This window comes from Aythya marila (genome assembly GCF_965140915.1).
Source record: "Aythya marila genome assembly, chromosome: 16".
Lineage (NCBI taxonomy): Eukaryota > Metazoa > Chordata > Aves > Anseriformes > Anatidae > Aythya > Aythya marila.
The window spans coordinates 128,707-146,780 of record NC_139057.1 but is presented as its reverse complement, the minus strand read 5'-3'; the positions used below and the strand labels follow the sequence as shown (position 1 = coordinate 146,780).

General features: G+C 46.2%; 2 protein-coding genes across 5 annotated transcripts in view; both read left to right on the top strand.

The window, feature by feature from the left end:
• Window positions 1-33: 33 nt before the first annotated feature.
• Window positions 34-12,578, top strand: ZNFX1 (zinc finger NFX1-type containing 1). Of its 2 annotated transcripts, none has more exons than XM_082773400.1 (14): window positions 34-85; window positions 497-589; window positions 1,286-3,376; window positions 3,919-4,050; window positions 4,304-4,452; window positions 4,647-4,790; window positions 5,207-5,324; window positions 5,535-5,779; window positions 5,918-6,057; window positions 6,382-6,536; window positions 7,201-7,346; window positions 7,713-7,823; window positions 8,528-8,623; window positions 10,054-12,578. In XM_082773400.1, exons 2-14 carry the CDS (start codon window positions 535-537, stop codon window positions 12,484-12,486), a joined length of 6,015 nt encoding a protein of 2,004 aa, XP_082629526.1. In that variant the 5' UTR covers window positions 34-85; window positions 497-534; the 3' UTR covers window positions 12,487-12,578. The 2 variants fall into 2 exon arrangements, with proteins under 2 accessions (XP_082629526.1, XP_082629527.1); XM_082773401.1 differs by having other exon boundaries at window positions 47-93.
• Window positions 12,579-18,074, top strand: part of CCNDBP1 (cyclin D1 binding protein 1) — a 33,138-nt gene continuing 27,642 nt past the window's right edge. For all 3 annotated transcript variants that reach the window (XR_014318622.1, XR_014318623.1, XM_082773406.1), the window contains exons 1-7: window positions 12,579-12,820; window positions 12,931-12,990; window positions 13,548-13,627; window positions 14,307-14,388; window positions 14,825-14,921; window positions 17,574-17,647; window positions 17,955-18,031. Coding sequence is in view for 1 of the 3 variants with exons in the window: in XM_082773406.1 (XP_082629532.1) it covers window positions 12,754-12,820; window positions 12,931-12,990; window positions 13,548-13,627; window positions 14,307-14,388; window positions 14,825-14,921; window positions 17,574-17,647; window positions 17,955-18,031 (537 nt within the window). In the remaining 2 variants the exon portion in view is untranslated. The remainder of the gene's footprint in view (window positions 12,821-12,930; window positions 12,991-13,547; window positions 13,628-14,306; window positions 14,389-14,824; window positions 14,922-17,573; window positions 17,648-17,954; window positions 18,032-18,074) is intronic.

Genomic DNA, 18,074 nt, shown 5'->3' with positions numbered 1-18,074 from the left:
GCGGAAGGGAAAGCGAAAGCGGCAGCGGCGGCGGCGGCGGCGGCGGCGGCGGCCGGGGAGGGCGAGTGGTGCGCGGGGCCTGACGGCATCGGGGTGATTTTTTCGTGGCGGTCGCCGGTGTTGTGGGGGGCGGGACGTAGGTGCTGTCTGCTGGGGGAAGGGGCTCGGTAGCGGGGAAGGAAGGGGCTCGGTAGCGGGGAAGGTACCGCTGCCCGCTGGGGACGGAGAGGGGGGAGCCGGTACGGGGCGGCGGCGGCGGGAGGGCGCTGCCCCGGGGGACACGGGGGACGAGGGACGGGGCGCTGACGGGTCTGCCTCGGTGCTGGTGCCCCGCGCCGCCCCTGGGCGTGCTCGGTCCTGGGATGCGGGGCGGGCCCTGCGGGGAACTGGAAAGCGAAACCCGGCGGCGGTGGCGCGGGCGGGGCCGTGGCTCCCCTGGCGTGAGGGGCGCCGAGCCCAGCCGCACCGAGCACTGAGCAACGTCCTCGTCCCGCAGAGCCGCGACGTCCCGCAGAGGAGCCAGCGGCCGGAGCGATGGAGGGGGCCGGGCGGGGGCCTGGCCTCCGGCTTCCCCGCGCGGGACGGAGAGGTGAGGGTCGCCCGGCTGCCGCAGAGCTAAGGCTGCGTGTGGGCTGGGGGTGGTGCGGGGGGAAATGCTCCTTCCCTGCCTGCGCGCGGTGCAGCTTCCTCTCGGCTGCACGCTACTGCGTTTACTTAATTATCCAGCCTCTCACTGGAGCCCACAAAGCAACGATGTGCTGCAGCGGTCTCTCTGCTAACTGATACTGCTAGTGGTCAGTGCCCTTCGAGCGTTCTGCTGAGCGTGTGAGGAAGGCTACGCAGCCTATGCTTCCTGCTACTGCGACAGGCTGGGTCTTGTGCAGAAGGTTGCGTTTTAACTGTGCGATTTGAAGTCAGTTGCTACTGCCTTGGTAGTCATGTCAAAGACAGCTAACTCTCAAGGAAAGCGTGTCCCATGTAGGATACGTCGTCATTGGCCTCCCTTAATTCTGCTTTGTGGAAAAGGGTTTATTTTCTCAGTGACTTCCCAGCTTCACAACTGGAGTGGGCTCTAGATATGGTACTCTTTAGCAGTCATGAAAAGGATTATAAGGGAAATACTGAGGGTCTGGATATAAGTGAAATGCTAGTTTTCTAATGTGGTGCAAGATGCCCAAAATATGCTGACAAGCAGGCCAAAATACTTATACTCTCGTGTTGGGAGGCAGGTTAATATGGTCATTATAATTAACAAATGTCTTTTTTTTTTTTTTTTTCTTTTAAGGGCATGCAGGTCGCTGGGATACTGGGTTTATACAACAAGGGAGAAACAGAATAAACAATGTGTCAGGCCAGACTCATAAAACAGTAGCTCAGGCAGGGGAAAATCCCCAAGCCAGTAATTATACTCTTCTACTTGGGCAAAGAGAAGAGAGATCTGAATATTTCTTCAATCAAGGAAGAAGAAACCAAGGTGGACAAACCAACAGTGGAGCCACAGGACATTGGAATGAACAGGAAAATGAGGGGAGAGGAAAGTGGTATCAAGGTGGACAAACACACGAGAGGGCCAGAGGACCCTGGAATGAGCAAGAAAATGAGGGTAGAAGAAGGAGGCATCAAGGTGGACAAGCATATGATAGAGACAGAGGACTCTGGAACGAACAAGATAATGAAGGTAGGGTAAGGAGATATCAAGGTGGACAGGCATATGAGGGGGCCAGGGGACCCTGGAACACGCAAGAAAATGAGGTTAGGGGAAGGCGCTATCACAGTGGACAAGCACTATCTGGACAAGCCCAGGAAGATGCTAGAGGGCTGAGGAATGGACAGGAAAATGAAGGGAGAGGAAGGAGGATACAACTCAGGAGGAGTATGCACTTCTACCAGAAACCTACCCCAGGTGGTGCTCAGCTCAGTGAGCAGCCTCAGCAAGTCAAAAAGATTGGCTACAAATTCCTAGAAGGTCTCCTACAGAAAGACCCTTCTGAAGTTGTCATCACACTTGCCTCAAGTTCAGGTTTGAAGGAACTTCTTTCCCAAACTGCTATGAAACCCAGTTTTGTTCAGCTCATTTGTCAGGTGCTTCGAAAAGCATGCAGCTCCCGAATGGATAGACAAAGTGTTCAGCAACTTCTTGGAGTGGTGAAGGAGTCCAACTTTCTCAAGATCTGTCTGCCACAATATGTGTCTGACATGGTAACAGAAGCAGTTCCTGCTGTCCGACATCAGTATCCTGAACATATTGGCAACATCATTTTGCTGCTTCAGGACCTAATCAGTATTTTCCCAGCTAGTTCTGTGCAGAAAATCTCCATTCTCTTAACAGTCTTGCCAGCATCCATAAATGCCTTGCGAGCTTCTGGTGTGGACATCACGGAAGAAACAGAGAAGAACCTAAATAAAGTCCAGATGCTTGTGCAGCACCTGCAAGAGAAGAGACGTGAAGGCACACTGAGGGCTGATAACTATACTCTTATGCAGCCTCAGGCTGACGGTCAAGAAGAAACCTATCGTACAATGACCATTTATCCAACATATAATGAGGTACACCATGATGAGAAACCCTTTCTACGTCCCAATATTGTTTCTGGAAGATATGAGAGCACCAGCATTTATCTTGACACTCATTTCCGGCTTTTGAGGGAAGACTTTGTAAGACCTTTAAGGGAGGGTATCTCAGAACTTTTGCAGAGCTTTGAGGACAAAGGTTTGAGGAAGAAAAAATTTGATGATATCAGGATCTACTTTGACACGCGGATTATTGCCCCACTCTGCTCCCCAACTGGTGTCGTTTACAAGGTTCAGTTTGACACAAAGCCATTGAAGTTTGTGCGATGGCAGAACTCCAGACGGTTGCTATATGGATCCCTGGTCTGCATGTCTAAAGATCACTTTGAAACATGCCTGTTTGCCACTGTTTCTAATCGGGATAGTACAGATCTTGCCAAGGGAATTGTAGAGCTATGTTTTAATGCACAGAGCCAAGCACTGCTGGCAGAGGTTCGTCCCTCAGACTCCTTCCTCATGGTAGAGACAACTGCCTACTTTGAGGCATATCGGCATGTGTTAGAAGGGTTACAGGAAATCCAGGAGGAAGATATCCCGTTCCAGAAGTACATTGTGGAATGTGATGCACAGGTGAAGGAGCCAATGTACCTTACAGTGGATACTACATACAACTTTGCACCCTTGACAGAAGATCCCCTGGCAGATGAAGAGAGACCTGATGGTCTGAGAAGGCAAAGCGTCCGTGTTCTAGATCACAACCAGTGGCCTTCAATGGAAACCTTGGGACTAGATGAGTCCCAGATGGAGGCATTGAGACTTGCACTCACCAAGGAGCTGGCTATTATCCAAGGACCCCCTGGGACTGGTGAGAAACATTTGCTTTAAGTCTCTGTCATTTAAGGAGTTCTCCTTGACTTCCTCATTTAGGGAGACTATCTCCAGAAAAAGCCAGCTGCCCTGTGTCCAGAGCATTAGTTCCATGCCTATTTGATGCTTGAGAAGCCCAGTTATTGTGAGTTGTGGGGAAGAAGGTTAAAATATTCTGAAATACTCATATGAAAATGTTTTCAACTATTTGATGCCACGGTACCTCTTCAACTATTTGATGCCATGGTACCTCTTGCTGCGCAACAGCTCTATTAACCTTTTTAGCAGGTTTGAACACTAAGAATGTTCAGCCCTGATCCTCGGCATGAAGAAAGAATTGCTAGACTAATGCTAATTAATTTAAGTGGTACCTGAATTCAGTAAGCACCACTGCTTGTCTTCTACTAGTACATGAGTGTTTTATATAAAGCCAATTGTCGTGTGTTAAGCTAGCTTCAGTGGCTTGGGAGAAGCAGTGGCAGGAAGAACCCTGCATACAGGGATGGATTACCCTTTTCTGATTCAGATCTTGTTTTACAGGGAAGACTTACGTGGGTTTGAAGATTGTCCAGGCTCTCTTGACCAATAAGCATGTGTGGCAAACGACTGTCCAGAATTCTCCCATCCTTGTAGTCTGTTACACTAACCACGCGCTGGATCAGTTCTTAGAAGGTGAGAGTATCTAGCAAGTATGATGGAACAGAGGGTAGAAATTATACTGTAACTCTTACTCTGTCCTACCTTTTGTCATGAAGACTTGCCCTTTTGGCTCTTTCTTGTGATTCTAGCCATATAGATACATAGTAAGAAAACTTCAGACAGACCAGTCCAGTGTGTTGTGTGCAAAGACTGTTCTCCCTACCCTTTATCAGGCTGCACAAAATAGTTAGCCTCTTTAGCACTAATATTTCTTTCTCATTCACAGGAATATACACATTCCAAAAACACGGGATGGTACGTGTTGGGGGGAGAAGTAGCAGTGAGGTCTTGAAGCAATTCACCTTGAGGGAGCTGAGGAAGAAGTGTGAGTTCCGACACAACTTGCCAATGCATCTCCGCAGAGCCTATGTGAATGTACGTATAGAGTTCACTGGAAACGACTGGGCTACCTGTCCATTGGAGAAGCTAACTAAACTTCTTCCAGATCTGTTCTTTCACATTGTCTTACACTGAAGTCAACCTTTTAATTCTTCTTTGTTCACAGTATCATAACTTTTTTGTTCTGCTGTTTCTGAACTCTGCATATGTCTTCTCTCTATTATGAGCAGATAACCAGTCAGATGAAGCAGGCTGAGGAAGAGCTCCATAAAGGAGCAAAGCACTTAGAGTGCACAACACATGGAGTGTTGCATGAACGTCACTTGGAAGCCTGCATTGCCCCCCAGCACTGGGACAGTCTGATGAAGGGTCTGGTAAGAGAGGTTCCTTTCTTACGAGTCAAGCAGTCCCCAAGTATACTTACTGCCCTTTCTGCAAATGTGTCTGAGCTTCCCCCAGATATACTTCCTTTAGCCTCACTCAACCACTGGAAAAGAAAAGGAGTGAATAGCAAGCTGTGCCAAAGTGACAGGAAAGTAGAGTTAAATTTTGCTCCTTTAAACTGCAGAGATTTCAAGTGATCTTTGTCAGAGTAAAAATACAAGTGCACAAATGAAAGCCTTAACCTGAAGGAGAGGAGGGATGCTATTTCTAGAGATCTGAGGTTGCCTAGACTTCTTGGCTCTGGAGGTCACTTGGTGGACTTGTCCTAATCGTCTTATGCTTCAGGGCGCTGCTTTGTCATCATCCTAAGACTGATGAGGCTAACTGATTTGACTCTTTATATTAGGATCATGAGGAATTCTACTACAGTGCTGCACAACACTCAGTGATTCTGGAGTGGCTGGGCCTTGGTGTAACTGTCTTTACCCAGAGTGCTGCAGAGGATATAGAGGCTGAGAATCCAGGTAAAAAACAAACAAACATCTTCTGTAGGCATTTGCCTAAGCAGTGTATGCATGCCAGAAAATAGACACTGCTACTTAACAGAGGCTGAAAGATGCATAACGCTGTAAGGCAATGGAAAGATTAACTTTAGTTTCTACACGGTGATCTGCTGCACTGTGATTCTGCTAGAGTGGCTATGACTTGCTGCAGTAATTGGTGACTCTTCATAGGTGGTCAGCAGGAGAGAGAGGAGGAGCAGGAAGGTGAAGCAGAAGAGCTGTTGGAGATTCCAGAGGAGGCTGACCTGATTCAGGCTGATAGAGTGATTGAGGATGAAGAGGCAGCAAAGCCTCAGAAGAGGAAGGAGGAAGAGCACAGGGCTGTTCGTGAGCTAGCCAGTGTGTTGTTGGCTATGAAGCTGGAGAACGAAGAAGAAGGAACAGCCCAGCCACAACAGAAGACTGTGCAGTGGGAGGTAACTGTATACACTAGTATGCTGTGTCTCTGCTTGATTGTGTAATAACATGGGCATGCTAATACAGAATAATCTTTGTGTTTTAACTGCTTATTTTGGGGTGGGGGCCTATTTCCCTCCCTCCGCCCTTCTCTCTAGATAACTGCTACCCAGAGGAAGAAAATGAAACAGAAGATGAGGGTTGAGCTCTGTAAACTGAGTGCAATGACGGAGTTAGAGGCCAAATCTATTCAGGATCTGTGGCAACTAGACCTGAGCTCTCGCTGGAGGCTTTACAGGTGACAAATATGTTCTACAGGGTCTGTCAAGCAAATGTGTCATAAGACACTTAGAGTTCACAAACTCTTAGCAAGCTGAGGTATTTCTGTCCATACTTGTTCAGTTCATTATCTGAACATGTTTTCCTGTAAGATATTTGCTTTTATCCTGCCTACATTGGCAGGACAATGCTGTCATCTCCACTGTGTGTGTTGGGGACTGAGTAAAGATGCTAGTCATCTCTTGCAGAAAAAGCACGGAAGTTCTGATCTGAACCCACCCAAAACTTCTAGGTCACTGTGCTGCTTCTCTTGCTGTGTGTGGTAACAGCTCTTTCTTCTCAGGCTTTGGCTGCAGACCTATCAGGGGTTAATACGAAGGAGGATTCTTCAGCATGAACAGCAGTACCAGGCAGCAGCAGAAAGGCTAGCAGAACTAAGGCTGCAAGAAGATCTGTGCATTCTCAAGGAGGCTAAAGTTGTGGGGATGACGACTACAGGTGTGCAGCGGTTGGGATGCAAACCAGCATTGCACTGTCTCCATTAGTAATTACCATTTAGTAATGACTAAAAGATCTTATTGTCAAAAGATTAATATTCTGTGCTGCTTGACAGCCTGGGTCAGGCTCCACGTTAGTTTGCAGCCTTCTTCATTTCTGACTCCCTCTGTGAACATGTCTATCACACAAAGTTGTCAGTTGGCTGCACAAGCATTTTCTGCACGCTTTTGAGCAACATTATTTTAATAGTAATGCTCCATTTCTTGTGCCTCAGTTAAACACAGTTCATGTCTCTGATATCTCCACATCACTTTTTGGTGAGCAGAGGCAGCATAAGTCTTGTAATATCACCCTTTGGGAAGACAGTTTTGGGTTTTTATGTGTGGTGATCGATGTGTTCTGGATGTATTTTATGTCTGAAGAGAGAGTTAGGAAAGGGCCAAGGCAGGTGTAGCATTCTAATCCCCACCTCTCTTTCCTGACTTCTCTGCATATAGAAGTCATCCTTGGAACAGTGCTGTTTTAAAGTCCACATTCCACAAGACTCAGCATTTTGGAATCATGGGAATTTTCTGGCACACACTTTTATACCTTCCTAAAAACTCTTATCATACCACCTGCACGTAACTATACCTGTTAAGACTTATCTTCTCTCCTTTCTCAGGTGCTGCCAAATACCGTCAGATCTTGCAAAAAGTAGAGCCAAGAATTGTAATTGTAGAAGAGGCAGCAGAGGTGCTTGAGGCTCACACTATTACTACTCTTAGTAAAGCTTGCCAGCACCTCATTCTCATTGGAGATCACCAGCAGGTAATATCCATGGCAGATGCCTCTAACTGTTGTGCAAATAAATTAGAATACTTTAACCAAACATGTTTGGCAAACACCAAAACTTACTGCTTCTCAGTTTCCATGGATACCACAGGTCTTGTCTCCTTTGATTATGGAGCAGAGTTACTGGGGGACTTTTCTTTTTAGTTTAACTGACACAACTTGACATGTGCTCCAATCCACTTCAGTTATGACAGTACATAACTTTGTTATTTAGCACTTCTGCAAGAATCCAGTCTCTGGCCTTTCTGTTGAGAAAAGCCCAGCGATAGGAAAAATAGATAAGTGAAATCTTACTAATAGGTAAGAGTGCTGTTAAAATGGACCCAATCCCTTCTCTTTCAGCTGCAGCCTAGTGCTAATGTATATGACCTGGCGAAGAACTTCAATCTGGAAGTGTCTCTATTTGAACGGCTGGTGAAAGTTGATTTCCCCTTTGTCCGGCTGAAATACCAAGTAAGGAACAGCTATAAAACGTTTCCTTATTGCATTTGTACTTAGCTTGCTTTAAGTTTATAGTACATCTAAGGCTGCTCTGTGAGCAGAAATATAAAAGCTAAAATATGTGTTACTTCGTTCCTGAAAGGAATGGTAAGAACTGTCAAACTGTCACAAATGGTATACTGTTGTTCAACTAAGTGTCTTATTCGTCAGTGATGTGACCCACAGCACTGTGGTTCCCACAATTTTTAGTGCAGAGAATGTAACTTATTGTGGCATCCAAAACTGTTCTAGAACTGTGGAGACAGAATCTTTTTGAGATGCCTCCTGTTAAATTGTTGCAGCCATATTTATTGGTGTCTGGAGAAATTAATTCTACCCCCAGAAGTCCTGTATTAAAATTGCCTGGAACAGCTGGTTAGGGGTTAGGGTGAGGTGCTGGCTTTTGTTACTAGAACGCTGTTGTTGTTAGATTTGCACTGAAACCAGTATTCTTATTACAACCCTGCAAAATGACTTTATTGAAGGTACTCTGATACCGTTTAGCTGTGATTGCTGGTGGTGGTGGCAGCAAGGGTGAGATAGGAGGCACTCTATTCTTGGCTTGTCTTCACCCTTGTCTTGTATTTAGCTATTGTCTGTACAGTGGAAAAACAGATTATTGGCAGGGAAATCGGGTGCTCCTTCCTCAAGACTGATGCAGCTGCTTTGTGTTTCAGCACCGCATGCGTCCTGAAATTGCCCAGCTTCTCAGTCCTCATATATACCAGGAACTGGAAAACCATCCCTCTGTCTTGAAGTATGAGAACGTAAAAGTGAGTTTTCAGTAGTACAAGCACTTTCTCTTGCCCCTGTTACTGGCTAAAATAAGTTACCGTAAAATGTAGCGTTAAAAGATTCCAACTTCTAAATCAAGTTCATCTACTGAAATAGATGAAGGAGATGTGGGATATAGAAATAGGCAAGTAATTTGTAGCTCTTCTGGTATTACTGATGGCAGACACTGGAAATGGATCCAATATTGATGATTATAAAAGAACAGTGAAATATGGAAGGACCAAAAGAATTACAGGAGATTGAAACCTAGGAGTAAATCTTAAATTATGCCTCCAGTGTCTCATTTATGAAACTCCAGTGTAAGACAGGTGACTTCACTACTGGAATCTTCCTTCCCTGAGTTCTTTGTTTGGGCTTTTTACCAATACACAGCATCTGCAAGCAAGATCTATGCAGTATAAAAGTATAAAGCAATCTTTTATCGATTAACATGCATAATAAGCATCTAGAATTTAATGAACTGAAAGCATTAGTATGCTTGCCACACCATAAGACACTTGAAGAGTCTTTGCTGTTGTCACGTAGGCATCAGTCAGTAGGGTCAGCCTCTGCTTCTTCCTTAATATTATTGTTTTTATCTTTCACTAATTCCCTTTCTTCTGAGTTTTATTTTTCCCCATCCTAATTATGACTTCATATCTTCCCATGTTAGTGCTTTTATTCCATCTTTGAACTATTGTTAATTGTATCACTGTCTATAACTTTACCTTTCTTATCTTGCATAGCCCTGTTCTGTAGGCTTGTTTACAATACTGTTGTAACTAACTTCCTCAGAAGTCTGAGCCAAAGTTACACTGCTCTGCTGTATCAGAGTTAGGCTTTAAATTCCTGAAATAAGTGACTGGATACCTTTTGGAAAAATAATTTGATGTGGTTATAGAGAGGATTACAGTAGCTTAGCCTACCTGCATCTTTCATAATGAGAAGACATTACTAGTTATTTTAAAGCATGTTTTTTGCTAGTCAGTTTTAGACATGTGATAAGCTCTGTGCACTGCTAACTCCCTATGTTTTCTCCATGTGTTCCAAATAAGTTTTTATTCACACCATGAATCCAAAACAGAACTGTGGCGATTTGGGAAATGTTATAAGAACCTAATCTTTTCTTTTCCACAACCTGAAAGCATACTGTAGAAATAACTCTGAAAAAAGATGGGGAATAAAATGATCCACAAGAACAGATGTCATATTAGGATACTGAAATGTCATTAATAAGCTGAAATATCATTAATAGGTTTAGGTTTCCATAACATTCATCAGAGGTGACTAAGAAAATTGCCCAAGTATGCAGTAACTACATATTTCTTGAGTCATCTTCTTAGTAGATAATCAGGAACATAGAAACAGACCGTAGAAACAGAAGCTAGAATTCTGCTTCTAAAATTCTTTCTGTTTCCTCTTGTTTCAGGGAGTCTTATCTAACCTCTTCTTTGTGGAGCATGACTTTCCTGAGCAAGAGATTCAAGAAGGGAAAAGCCATCAGAACCCACATGAGGCTCGGTTTGTGGTGGAACTGTGCAAGTACTTCTTGTGTCAGGATTATCTACCTTCTCAGATCACCATTCTCACTACTTATACTGGGCAGCTTTTCTGTTTGCGCAAGCTCATGCCAGCCAAGACTTTTGCAGGTGTGAAGGTTTATGTAGTGGATAAATACCAGGGAGAGGAGAATGATATTATCCTGCTATCACTTGTGCGGAGCAACAAAGAGGAGAGAACTGGATTCTTGCAGATCCCTAATCGGATATGTGTAGCGTTATCCAGAGCTAAAAAAGGACTGTATTGTATTGGGAATATGAGAATGCTAGGTAAAGTTCCTCTCTGGAGCAAGATCATTCACACCTTGCGGGAGAAAGGCAACATTGGCCGCTCACTGACCCTTTGCTGTCAAAACCACCCTGAGACCAAGACGCTGGTATCTACAGCAGCAGACTTCAGCAAAGTCCCAGAAGGAGGCTGTAGTCATCCCTGTGAATTTAGGTTGAGTTGTGGCCACGTTTGCACAAGGGCATGTCACCCCTATGACACTCAGCACAAAAAGTATCAGTGTCTGAAGCCTTGTCAAAAGGTGCTTTGTACAAAGGGACATCGCTGCCAACAGTCATGTTATGAGCCATGTGGACCATGCATGGTGATAGTAGAGAAAACTATTTCAAAGTGTGGTCACCTGCAGATGGTGCCGTGTTCTTGTCCAGATAGTGAGTTTGTCTGCCAAGAACCTTGCCAGAAAAAGCTGAACTGTGGGCATACATGCAACAGATTCTGTGGCCAGGAATGCACTACACGGTGTCCTGAACTGGTTAAAGTCACACTGCAATGTGGCCACACCCAGAAAGTTAAATGTTGGATCACTGAAGAGATGAAACATGGGAAACCTGTTGAATGTAAAACTAAGTGTTCTGTCACACTGGAGTGTGGTCATGCATGCTCAGGTTCCTGTCATACCTGCTTTGAAGGAAGATTTCATAAGCCATGTAGCAGCCCATGCAAGCGCTTCTTGGTCTGCTCCCACAAGTGTCAGCAGCCTTGTACTGTAGAATGTCCTCCCTGTCAGCTTGACTGTCAGAACCATTGTGTTCACAGCAGGTGTAAAAAGAAATGTGGAGAGCGCTGTTTTCCATGTGTAGAACCATGTGAGTGGCGGTGCCAGCACTATCAGTGTACCAATCTTTGCAGTGAACCATGTAATAGGCCTCGCTGTGATGTACCATGTACTAAGTTGCTGCGATGTGGACATCCTTGTATTGGATTGTGTGGAGAGCCCTGCCCAAATAAGTGCCTTGTTTGTGACCATGAGGAGGTCACTCAGATCTTTTTTGGCTTTGAGGAAGACCCAGATGCTCGATTTGTACAGCTTGAAGACTGTGGCCATGTCTTTGAGTCCCAGGGCCTTGACCATTATATGGATGAAGATGATGATGTTGTCAAGCTGAAGGTATGTCCTGTCTGTCAGACACCAGTCAGAAAGAATTTGAGATATGGTACCATTGTGAAAAGGCGGCTGGATGAGATAGAGAAGGTGAAAGAGAAAATCCAAGGCCCAGCACAGGAAATCGAGTCTAGCAGACAAAGACTACAGGCTGCACTCATAGGGAATGCTGTTCTGCAGAAGAATCTACCCCATAAGTACTTCATGTTGGAAGATAAAGTAAAAGCTTCTGATCTCTCTATAAAGAGTATTGGACTAATTGAGAACCAGCTTAACTTCTACAAGCGTGTAGCTGACCTAACTGATTCTATGAGCAAAATTGATGTGAATGAGCGGAAAGGCCTGAAAAAGCGGCTGGATGAAGTCCAGGAGTGGCTGGATATGCCACGCATCAGCTTTACAGGGCAGGAGCTCTCTGACCTGCAAGCTGAGATCCAGAGACTGACTTTTCTACAGAGCCTCTTGTCAAGGTGCAAAAGCGCAAGTGGGATGATCACCACGGCCCTCGCAGCAGAGATTGCCTGTGTACGTGAGATCTTGGAAGGGACAAAAAAGTTCACAGAGGCTGACGAAGCTGCAGTGAAGGCTCAACTGGAGAGGCTCTGCACCGCCTTGCCTGTGTCGGGGCTGGGGATCTCTGAAGCTGAGCGGGTGCAGATTGTCCGTGCCATAGGCTGTCCCCGTGGCCACTGGTTCAAGTGCAGGAACGGGCATATCTATGTGATTGGGGAGTGCGGGGGGGCGATGGAGAGGAGTAAGTGTCCCGAATGCCACGCGGTCATCGGGGGCACAAACCACGCTCTGGACAGCACCAACAGCCTTGCCCCCGAGATGGACGGAGCGACCCACGCAGCCTGGTCCGAGACAGCCAACAACCTGCTCAACTTCGAGGAGCTGCGGCTGCTGCTGTAGCTGGGCGGCCGTCCCCGCTTCTCGCACGCCCCCGCTCGCGGACACGGCGTCGGCTCTCGGGCCCCCAATTAATAAAGTGCACACACGCGGCCCGGCGCTGCCCGCCCGCCTCCTTTGTCCGGGCCGCGAGGGGGCGGCCACGGCTGCGGGCGGGTTGCCGGGAGGGGGCGGGGCCGGGGCCGCCTTTTCCCCTCTGCTTTCCGGAAGCGGATGTGACGCGCAGCAGCTGCCTAAGGGGCCGCGAGGCGGTGGCTGCTCCCCGCAGCCATGGAGGCGCGGGAGGCGCTGCAGGAGCTGCGCGCGGCGCTGCGCGCGGTGCTGGCGCGGGTCAGAGGTGGGGGCCGGGGCCGGGCTGGAGCCGGAGCCGGAGCCGGCTGGGCTGGGCTGGGCTGGGCTGGGCTGGGCTGGCTTTCTGCTGGCTGAGGCCTATGTCTGCCTTTACAGAGGGCGAACCGGGTGAAGGCCGAGAGCCGTTCGAGCCCACGCGCTTCTGGGACGCGCTAGGTACGGGCCGGGGGGCGGGCTGGTGCTGCGGGTGCCGGGCTGGGGCGCCGGACGGGGCGGGGGCGGGGCTCCGCGGTGCCGGTCTGTGGCAGGGCTCCAAGCTGCAAGGAGGACTCCAGCCGGGGCTTCTGCACTTGCTCTCGGCTCCAGCCGCCGCGTTGGCGTTGCAGAGCGGTAGGCAGCATGGAACAGTTTTCATAACTATGTTTTTAAAGCTTTTGTCCTCTGTTAAAGCCTTCCAGAACCTTTTGCTGAAGGTGTCCTGGACCAGGAAACTAATGTGATTGTAGATATCAGTACTGGCTAAATAAAAAAAAATAGAAATGAACGGATACATAAAATATCCAACACGTATGGCATAAATACACCAAGAAAATCTTTGAAGTGGGATTTTAGCTTATGGCTTTTTCATGCTTGGAAAAAAGAAACGGTAATGGAGCAGTAGATGTTAGGGTTAAGTAGCGTCAGAGAAGATATTGCTCATTTATCTGTTTTGTTCTTTTGTCTTTTACCCAAGATGCTTCCTAATGTCTTGTTCCCACTGTATGCTTTCTAAGGTCAGACATTCAAAGAAACATCACAACAAGCTACAAAGCTTAGTCTGGCATTCTCGAGGTCTCCACTGCCTTCTGCAGAGGTGAGTAAAAGCCCCCTACAGAGAATGAAATTTCAGTGTATGTGACAAATTTCAGGTATCTCCCAGTTTACTTGACTAAAACAAAGTCTCATTGGGTTCAGCGCAAAAAAAGAACGTCTGTGGGAACTATGTGTTTTAGAGAGTATTTACCAAATTCAATAATTGCCTAGAGAACTAGTTTCAATAACTTAGGGGGACATACCAGATAGACGTATTCTTACACTTTTTTTCTTAAACATCTGCAACTGGTTGCTGACAGAGGCATGATATTGAGCAGTATGGACCTTACTGCTAACAAAGAATGGCAATGTATTTTCTGTTAATTGAGAAAAGTTTAACACGTGGGTGTTTGAAGAAGGAAGAAAAGACCTCCAACTCAGAGTAGTGGTTTAAGCTACTTCTTCCTCTTTTCGCAACCTTTGAACCAGGCTACTCATAGTACATACAGTGAGTTTGGAACTCCAGAAAGCTGAGATACTTAAATACTTAATATTAAATATTATATCTTTGAGTTCTGTATTTATTTCTCCATTATTATGACCATAACTATGCTTCCCTCCCTTTCCCCTTTTTTTTTTTTTTTTTTTTTTAACAAAGTAATGCGGATGGGATTGTTCATGAGACTTTCCTAATAAAGTGTGGCCATGTGATGTTGATACTTTTGCCTACCTGTTTTCAGAATTGTCAGAAGCTGAGCGAAGATGTCCAAAATGCCATTCTTGCAGTTGCCACAGTGTACTACTGGCTCCCCAAGGGCCAAGGTGAGATAGTAACAGCAGGATAGTGCCAATTCCTTCACCACTATATAAAGAAACCCAATATTTCAAATCATAGTAGAAGATCAGGCATCTACAGGAAAGCAAGCTAACATGAGTGGAGTCCCATTGTCAGCTATTCTACAGACTTGCAACGTGGTTACAAGTGAACCACTTGACCATCTAATTCTGCAGATTTCAATCTGTGAATGAGTGATAATGTAGTAAGTGGTATAGTTGTTTGAGCATTCATAGTTATAAAGTGTTGATAGCTTCGTCCAAAGCCCTTTTGGAACTGGAGAAGATATATTGCTTCCTTCAAAAATACCTGCAACTTTATATTGTGTATCTGCACAAACAGAGCATTCTGTATGTTCACCTGTGTCTGTTTCTGTCAGTGCTCTTTGTGGCAACATTCTTGCTGTTTCTTAATGTCAACCAGGTACTACTCTTCGGAAGATGGTACGAGATGCTACCACTGAAGTAGTGGAAGGAATGATCCAACTCACAGAAACTATTCTCATTTCTCCATTGGAGAGGTAGTAACTTTCCATTAAGAAGAAAGAAAAAGTTACAAATATCTTGTAGGGGGCAGCAAGTACAGACTTGGGGAAGCACCCTATGGGAAGTGGGAAGGCAGGAGCTGAGCACTGTTATGAGGCAGGCAAAGGCAGCAGCTTCACCAAGAAGGGCCCATTCCTCCAATATCTGAGTGAGCAGAGCAGTGCTGGTGAGGGTAGACAAATGTAGTTGAGAGTCGAAATCACTGGACAAGTCCATAGCAACAACATCAAGCTGGAAAGTTAGGCCAGAAAAGTCAGGATCAGATTTGGAGAGAGTAACGAGCACCAGACACCATCCAGTGATTGCCCAGCAAGTCCATTCAAGTGATATAACCTCAGAGTAAAATAAATTTTACTGTGTATAAAGCACAGTGTTCTAATAACTCCTACTGAGTTTAGTTATTAATTGGAACAAAAATCAGGAGCTCCTTAAAAAGACCTCTGAAGATGGTCTTTTGTAACATCCTTACATTCTTATTGATGCTTTCCATAGAGCACAAGAATTCTCCATCCCCCTCCCCTGTGTCAGAAAGCGAGCAGGGAGGGCAGAAAACTGGGCTGACTGAGCAAGGACCTGTTGGTTAAACTGAAGCACAGGAAGGAAATGCACAGGCAGTGGAAGCAGGGACAGATGGCCAGGGAAGAGTACAGGGATGCTGTTCATACATGCAGGGATGGGATCAGGAAGACCAAGGCACAGGTGGAACTGAGTTTGACAAGGGGGTGGAAAAAATAACAAGAAGGGGTTCTGTAGGTACATTGCTCAGAAAAGAAAGGTGAAGGAGAGTGTGCCCCCTCCAATGGATGCAAAGGGTGAACTGGTAATGACAGAGAAGGAGAAGGCTGAGGTACTCAACAACTTCCTTGCCTCTGTCTTCACTGCCATTCAGGTTTCCCATGTCTCATTTCCCTAAACCGGAAGGTGACTGGGGTAGAAAAGTCCCTCTCACTGTAAAAGAAGAGCAGGTTTGAGACTGCCTGATGACACTGAGCAAATACAAATTTGTTGGGCCTGATGATGTGCATCTCAGGGTCCTGAAGGAACTGGCTGATGGAGTCACCAAGCTACCTACCATTATATTTGAAAAGCCCTGGCAGTCAGGTGAAATCCCTGGTGACTGGAAAAAGGGAAACATCATTCCCATTTCAAAAAGGGTAGAAAGGAAGACCTGGGGACCTACAGACTGGTGAGCCTCACCTCTGTGCCTGGCAAGATAATGGAACAGATCCTCCTGGAGGCAATACTAAGGCACACGAATGCCAAGGAGGTGATCTGGAATAGCGAGCATGCTTCAGCAAGGGCTCTTCGTGCCTGACCAATTTGGTGGCCTTTGATTATGGAGTGACTGCATCAGTCAACAAGGGAAGATTGACCGAAGTCATCTATCTGGACTTGTGTAAGGCCTTTGACGTGATCCCACATGACATCCCAATCTCCAAATTGGAGGGATATGGATTTGAAGGCTGGACCATTCAGTGGATAAGGAATTAGCTCAATGGCTGCACCCAGAGAGTAATGGCCAATGGTTCTATGTCCAGGTGGAGGCTGGTGACGAGCAGTGTCCCTCAGGGGTCTGTGCTGGGACCAGTATTGTTTAATATCTTTATCAACGACATAGACAGTGGGATTGAGTGCACCCTCAGCAAGTTTGCAGATGACACTAAGCTGAGTGGTGCAGTTGATAAAACAGAAGGAAGGAATATCCTCCAAAGGGATGTGGACAAGCTTGAGAAGTGGGCCCATGTGAACCGAATGACGTTGAAGTGTAAGGTGCTGCACCTGGGTCGGGGCAATCCCAGGCATGAGTACAGACTGAGAAGAATACATTGAGAGCAGCCCTGTAGACAAAGACTTGGGAGTTCCAGTGGACAAAAAGCTTGACATGAGCCAGCAGCGTGTGTTTGCGGCCCAGGAGGCAAACTACATCCTGGGCTGCATCAAAAACAGTGTGACCAGCAGGTTGAGGAAAGTGATTGTCCCCCTCTACTCTGCCCTTGTGAGGGCACGCTGTCATTCTTGCAGTGCTGTGAGGGCTCTGCCACTTGGAGTACTGCATCCAGGTCTGGAACAGGACCCAGCACGGGAAGGATGTTGATCTGTTACAACAGGTCCAGAGGAGGGCCACAAAGACGATCAGAGGGCTGGAGCACCTCTCCTATGAAGGAATTTCCATGAAGGCGATTGATACCATTTGCATTGGCTAGCAGTTTTTGCCTTTGGAGTTAACGTTTTGTGTCATGCGTGATGACTGTGTGACTCTACAGCTAGTTAGTAAACCACTGTGCTTCAGGGGAGGTATTACGCACCCTCTCTTTAATGATAAATGATACTGCCTGTAGTCAAAGATCATTAGCCTCTTCTGACTTGTATAGATTCTGGAAGATTATAATACACCTAAGCACCTTCGGAGGTCTTTGTAAGAGGCTTCTGCTACTTGTTCCAATTAATAACTAGACAGAGTAGGAGTTATTAAAATACCTCTTGCTTTATGTAGACATGAGATACCAGTGACAAGCTGGTTTGCTAGCATCTTTCCAGCAGATCCCCTTCTAGTGCGCAGAAAATACAAACAGTATAGCAGGATGGTGCTATTGAACCTAACTTTGAGAGTCTCTGTTTTGTTTCAGCTTGTCTCAGGAACAGCTTATTTCAACTGGTGGTGTGTGGGAAGCATGCGAGCAAGTGTCCAACCTGCCACGAAGTGAGTACTGTATATGCAGAACAATGGAACTAGGATGCGTGATCTTGAAATGTTGATAGTACTTGCGAGGGGCATTTTAGCTAGTAGAATGGAGGCTTACTCATTCTGTAGAACCCTACTGTTCTTTGAAGTGGATAAGCATGGAAGCCTGGTCAAATTCTCTGTATAGCAACAGTGCAGCTCTGAGGTTTGCAAAAAATGTAACCCTATGATCTCAAGATCTCATGGTTGCAGACCTAAGTGAATGTTGTTGGAAGCTGATTTGAATCAGTGCAGCACTACAGTTGTCTTCCTTTATGTTTTGCAGATAACCAGGCAGCAGTTGTGTCAGCTCTCGCTGCTTGTCTGAGTGTGGTCAAGGATGCTCTGGAGGAGATGGAAAATGTAAGGAAGCTCCTAAGCCTTTGAGGAACCTGCAGTGATAGAC

Bases quoted from the DNA above. Each gene is read 5' to 3' on its own strand.
- ZNFX1 (XM_082773400.1), top strand. From the start codon at position 535: ATGGAGGGGGCCGGGCGGGGGCCTGGCCTCCGGCTTCCCCGCGCGGGA. The intron at 4,051-4,303 runs GTGAGAGTATCT...TCTCATTCACAG, and splicing joins GCTGGATCAGTTCTTAGAAG to GAATATACACATTCCAAAAA. The intron at 4,791-5,206 runs GTAAGAGAGGTT...TCTTTATATTAG, and splicing joins ACAGTCTGATGAAGGGTCTG to GATCATGAGGAATTCTACTA.